Source organism: Cicer arietinum, chromosome 1 (genome assembly GCF_000331145.2).
Source record: "Cicer arietinum cultivar CDC Frontier isolate Library 1 chromosome 1, Cicar.CDCFrontier_v2.0, whole genome shotgun sequence".
Classification (NCBI taxonomy): domain Eukaryota; kingdom Viridiplantae; phylum Streptophyta; class Magnoliopsida; order Fabales; family Fabaceae; genus Cicer; species Cicer arietinum.
The window spans coordinates 10,773,363-10,779,588 of NC_021160.2; the positions used below are offsets into that span (position 1 = coordinate 10,773,363).

Below are 6,226 nucleotides of genomic sequence, written 5' to 3' on the forward strand. Positions count from 1 at the left end.
AACATTAAATAACAAAATATCATAAAACATTTTATAATTTCCAAAAATCAAACCTACACCTAAATAGAATTTCTAAATTGTCTAAAAGTCACAATTAATGTAATGAAATTTAAAGGTTATACACATGGCACAAGAATTAAAAAACAGACACGCATGAAATTGAAAAAAGAAAAAACATGAAACTAGTTGTTAAAAATGAAAAAAGAAAAAGTAAAAGAGAGAAAAAACAAGAAAAGAAAAAAGGAAAGGTGTGTGACTGGTTTTGAGTTCCGTTTTGACTCTGCAAATTGAAGAACACAAAAGACAAGTAGAGTTAGAGTGAGTGAGTAATGATGGTTGATCAAGATGACTCTCAAATTGCCCTAAACCAAAAACCTGTTCGAGTATACGCCGATGGAATTTACGATCTCTTTCACTTCGGTCATGCACGTTCTCTTGAACAAGCCAAGAAATCGTAATTTCAAAACAACCCCTTTTTTTGTTTTTACTTTCTTTCATTGAAATTTCTCTTTTTTTTCAACACCCTTTTTTTCTATTGTCATTTGAAAAGAACCCTTTTTTTATTTATTTATTTTATTTTATGATTTTTGAGTTCAACCCCATGTTTTGTTATTTGTTGGGTTGGTCTTCAATTTTGTTCCATCCCATGTTTTGTTGTTTATGATTTTGGTTCAATTCGACTAACTAATCATCAATTTAGTTAATTTTCAAATAAGGGTTTTCATGGTTTTTAGTGGCATGATGAATTAGTTTCTATGATGTTATTTATTTTTTCCTTGATGGATCTATGTAAATTACTGTAATTGTTGTTTGAGTGAACTTTTCAATAATTTTGTGTTTTGTGAATTGAAGGTTTCCAAACACTTATCTTCTTGTTGGATGCTGCAATGATGAGACCACACACAAGTACAAGGGTAAAACTGTTATGACTGAGCAAGAACGCTATGAGTCTCTTCGCCACTGCAAGTTTGGTTTTTTTCTTTTTCACTCTTTTTCTCTGTTTAATTTTTCACTCATTATTGTTGATCTTTCAACTATTTGTATGTGCTTCTATTAGAAAGCTTATATTTTTTTTATCATAGAATAGTAGATCCATCAGGTCATGTTTGGAAGTTTGATTGACTTTTGTTTGAAATTCACTTGATTTTCTTTCCGTGAGGAATCGGATAACTTCGATGTATACAATAGTTAAAAATTGAACAGTCCGGTTTTTACTGGTAATTTGTTGTGAGAAATTCTTCAAATTTGCATTGGCTGCACTTGTCAAGTTGTTGGGTGATAAAGTTGTGATTTTTGGGTTTTCTTAAGCAACTGTTATGTGGGTTTGTTAATCTTTGCTTCCAGTGCCCAGTACCACCTTTGAGTAGTGATTTTTTGGCTTTGTTTGAGAACTGTCATCTAAGTTTAGATTTTGTGTAGGCAATTTGTTTTGTAATGGAATTTTGTTCTCCCTCATCATAGACGTCACCCACTTTGTTGTACATGATACTTCTGTTGACTATTTTCAATAATAGACCGAAGAATGATGCGATTTGAACCGTGAAAGTTAACATGAGATTATAGTTTAGACTGTAGACAAAAGTCTTGTATGTCATTCTGTTTCCATTTTTCAAGCTAGTGTTTGTGGCCGAGTAAAATCATGCAAATTTGTAATGTCAAAGTACTTTGGCACCTTTCTGACTATGTCTGGTCAAAGTATCGGTTTTTGCAATCCTAATTTTATTAGTTTATGGCTGGAGACCTATGGTGTTATTTCATCTAGTCATATTTTGGAGGGATGAGGTTTACAAGTACTTAGTTAACTATGAAAATAGTTTTCTTAACAATTTAAAGGAGAATTCTAGGTACTCATGAGAAAAGGTGGGTACTGGTACCTTGAAGGCAAAATTAATTTCAAATTTAAATTCTTTAAAAAATAATTAAATATGAAAAAAATGGCATGGCTTTAAATGATTGGTTGTTCGGTACTATACCCAGCAAAACTCCTGGGTACTGGAGTGTTCACCTTCCCAAGTACAATATATTATACCTTTTCATTTTCTATTTATACTTAGAGTAATATTATTGGAATACAAAATTTGACACAACAGGACAAAAATACAATACTTAGACATTTTATGAAAAACATGACCCTTCCTGTATTTTATACGGTATTGTATTTGTGTCTCATTTTGTGTTCCAATAACATTACTGTTATTCTTATTTGCTTTTACTATGGATTGGTAAACAGTTCAATTGTACTTTCTGCAGGTGGGTCGATGAAGTTATTCCAGATGTACCATGGGTAATCAACCAGGAGTTCATTGACAAGCATCAAATTGATTATGTGGCACATGATTCTCTTCCGTAAGATTAACCAGTCCCAGTCTAGCTATTATTCTTTGTTTTTAATTGACGTTCTAAATTTGTAACGTCTTATTGAAAAATCATCAATTCGCAAATAGAATAACTTTACATCAAACAGATTCAGTGGTATGATTGCAGCTGCTATGTGACGAATTTAGGGTTCTTAACGATACTGGACATGGATCCAACATGGATGCAGAAAATATCTAAAAATATATAAGAAAATATCAGAATGTAACACCTCTCGATAAATAAAAAAATAAACCCTTAGCCTATAGTGTGACACTGCAATGGAAAGTGTTATTGTTTGTATGAATATTGGGTGTGATAAATAAGGATAGGAGGAAGTTGTCTGTGGTTAATAAAGAGAACACAAAGAGAAGTTCTGTGCATTGTGTTTTTTTAGTATTGTTATATTGTTGCTTATAATTCATGAATCTGAAAACCTCGAGTTTTTTGTCTAATGGGAGGGAAATTACAACTCATTTGTGGCTCCAAAAATAGTTTTGATAAAGATGCACATTTTGAAACATTTATCATGGCTCTCACCTTCTCTCACTCTGGTGTTAGGCATGACTTATGAAGCACTTACACTCCTTGATTAAGGTGTGTCTCCGTGTTCAACACACTTCAGACACCAAAACCTGGACGATACGTGTCCAACACCTTAAACAAGCATCCCCAAAAAACCTTTTATTTCTTCTCTGTCAGTATCCTATGTTTTTGACATCAACGGTGTCGGCCTATTTGTGTTGGACTACGTGCTTCATAGGATTACCCTCAAGTTTAATTTGTTTTTGTTGACATCTACTTCCTCCGGAATGAAATACAAGCAAAAATGGTATCAGAAAAGATGACGTATTTGGTTAAAAATGAAGACCAGATACATCAAATTTCCAGATACCCTTTTGCTTATATTTCATTCTAGTGTAGTATCATAGTAGCTTCTCAAGTTAGATATTTAATGTTGAATAAGCATGTGTTTTCATTTGTTTCTATCATTATTGTTGTTGTCATTGTTTTTTATTGTTTTTGTTATTTTTCTACTATTACTAGTTTGTTTCCATTATCACTACTACTATTTTACTATGGTTTTATAAGGTTCTCTTTGTTGTTTGATCATGTCTCTATTCTATCCGTGCAACACTTTTCTCGTTACAACTAACTTATAATATCATCTCCAGAAAGTTCTTATATATTTTCATATACCTTAACACTCCCTTCTTTATTTTATCACCATAGTTATGCGGATACAAGTGGAGCTGGAAAGGATGTCTATGAATTTGTAAGTCTGACTAATAGAGCTACCTTTTAATTTAGTTTCATATGATTGAAGCCTTTCTATCAGTTACTTTTATTTCTCGAACATTTTATGTTTGGCCTATAGCTTGCTGATTTCTTATTTGTTTAATTTGTTTCCTCAGTCTTATTTTTCGTTTGGCTGTGTCGTTCTGTTTCGGATTAGTACTAATTGTAAAAATCTAAAAAAATTTGTGCTTTCATTAGCGATCTTATGCCAATTAATTTCTTATACAGGTAAAGGCTATTGGAAAGTTTAAAGAAACAAAGCGGACTGAAGGAATTTCTACGTCCGATATCATAATGAGAATCATCAAAGATTATAACCAGTATGTAATGCGTAATTTGGATCGTGGTTATTCAAGAAAGGACCTAGGTGTTAGCTATGTCAAGGTTTGTTCTTTTAATATGGTTCTTTGCTTTGCATATCCTCAAGATTTTTCTGTTCTGTTAATTAGTTTGATTTCTCGCGTATTGGGGGAATTATCTTTGTTGCATAATCTCTTATTTGCAGGAGAAAAGATTGAGAATGAACATGGGGCTTAAAAAATTGCACGAGAAAGTGAAGAAACAGCAAGAGAAGGTGGAAAAGAAGGTACATTAAAGATTGGAATCATATTTAGTAAATTACTAGAGCAAATAAAATGATGGTATTAAGTACATTAAATAAAGATTGAAATTATATTTAGTGAATTCACAAAAACTTGTCTGATTATTCTTCCTGAATCAATCAATTGCATTCTTAGGGAAGTATAACTGTAACAATAAACAATCTATGCAGTTTACAATATGCAAGTTTCAATGAAACTTGCATGTCTTTCCTTGTTCAAACATGCCTCCGGTGTATCATTAGTATCATACGACACCAACACTGGCACATAGACAATGATTATAATTTAAGAAAATAGAAGTGATTGAAAATTACCACGTGTGTCGATGTCAGGTACTGACACGGGTCGAAGTCCAGACACACACCTGAAGTGTCGGTGCTACATAGATCTTTTCCACTGCAATGTATGTTGTATTAGTCATAATAAGAGTTATTGTCATATGTCAAGCCATATTGTGTTATTGAACTTTGCAGATACAAACAGTAGGAAAAATTGCTGGCATGAACCGTACTGAATGGGTTGAAAATGCGGATCGGTTAGTTGCTGGATTTCTCGAGATGTTTGAAGAAGGATGCCACAAAATGGTTGGGTTTCTCCCCAAAAAAGCATGCTTACTGTATTAGATCTCAAATTTTTGCATGCTATCCTGTTAATTTCTTGTTAAATATATTGCGTTTTATAAAACTTGTGATTGACCAAATCGATTGGTTTACTGATATACTAGGGAACAGCAATCAGAGACAGAATTCAAGAACAACTGAAGGCACAGCAGCTAAAATCTCTTCTTTATGACGAGTGGGATGATGATGGCGACGACGAATTCTACGAAGATGAATCTGTCGAATATTACAGCGACTAAAGTGACAAATATGGTTGTTTATTTCCAGATTCTGAACCATTCCCCTAAACTATGTGTAAAATATGGATGTCATGTCATACATACATGCAAATATGGTGTAGACATTATTTGGCTTTCTACATAGTTTGATATCTATTTCCTGTGAAAAAGAAATTAATTTAGTGGATTTATTTTAGTTGTCAACTTTTGCAAGGATTTTCTATTGCCAAATTTTGTTGCTTGTAGATTGGCTGGATGAAGAAATTGATCAAATCAAGACTTCATTGCAAAACTAAAGGAGATAGGATAGGAAAAAATTCATAAAGTGAAAGTTACATTTATATAAAAGCCCACAAGAAACAAATAATTGATTTCACTTTAATGGATGTGGATTTTGTACAATAACTGCGTGACACAATTATTGTTCTTAATTATCCGATCTCAAATGTGTTCAACTAAATTTCTTTAATACTAAATGTAAAATTAGTTATTTTCATAAATAATTAAAAAATGAGCGTACTATAATATAAACATTATTTATGCAGGGAACTTTTTGAATAGGAACAAACCTAACTAAACATATGATCCATAAATATCAATTTGTGTAGTTGTGTAGGGATTGAAGTGCCGACCTAGATTAGCCACGTGTTCTGGCTTAGCTAAAAGCCATCTATATCTTAGTTATTGATGTTTTTCGCATTTCAAGTGTCATCTAAAATAATTATTGAAAATATATTTTTAAAATTATAAAATAATTAAAATAATATATGTATAAATTTTTAGTTTGAGACTATGATGGAATATCTTAATTAAATATTTAACTTTTTTTACGTTGATTTCATATCAATGTTATCAGAATTTAAATTAATTTTATTTATGAAATTTAAATATTTCATAGACTACTTTATCAATAATAAGATGTCATTGTTGTGGGATCAACATAAATAAATCATATATTAAATTGTAGTGTCACATCAAAATATTTAACAGCAAAATTAAAAATTTACAGAAAAAATATTTTGATTGATATTTCATAATATCAAAAATATATTTATCAGTTTGCAAAATCTAAAAATTAATTTGATTGACATTTATAATTTTAAGAGTCAATTTATTTATTTACTCTTAATTA

General features: G+C 31.3%; 1 protein-coding gene across 1 annotated transcript; it reads left to right on the forward strand.

Annotated features, from left to right (window-relative positions):
- The first annotated feature begins 209 nt into the window (after window positions 1-209).
- Window positions 210-5,298, forward strand: LOC101511171 (choline-phosphate cytidylyltransferase 1-like). The gene is made up of 8 exons (XM_004487855.4): window positions 210-454; window positions 853-966; window positions 2,251-2,346; window positions 3,589-3,631; window positions 3,883-4,038; window positions 4,160-4,240; window positions 4,730-4,840; window positions 4,981-5,298. Exons 1-8 carry the CDS (start codon window positions 330-332, stop codon window positions 5,113-5,115), a joined length of 861 nt encoding a protein of 286 aa, XP_004487912.1. The 5' UTR covers window positions 210-329; the 3' UTR covers window positions 5,116-5,298.
- The last annotated feature ends 928 nt before the right edge of the window (window positions 5,299-6,226 follow it).

Excerpts from the sequence above, each read along its gene's own strand:
- LOC101511171 (XM_004487855.4), top strand. The coding sequence starts at position 330 with ATGATGGTTGATCAAGATGACTCTCAAATTGCCCTAAACCAAAAACCT. Across the intron at positions 2,347-3,588 it reads GTGGCACATGATTCTCTTCC|TTATGCGGATACAAGTGGAG; the intron begins GTAAGATTAACC and ends TTATCACCATAG. Across the intron at positions 3,632-3,882 it reads GAAAGGATGTCTATGAATTT|GTAAAGGCTATTGGAAAGTT; the intron begins GTAAGTCTGACT and ends TTTCTTATACAG.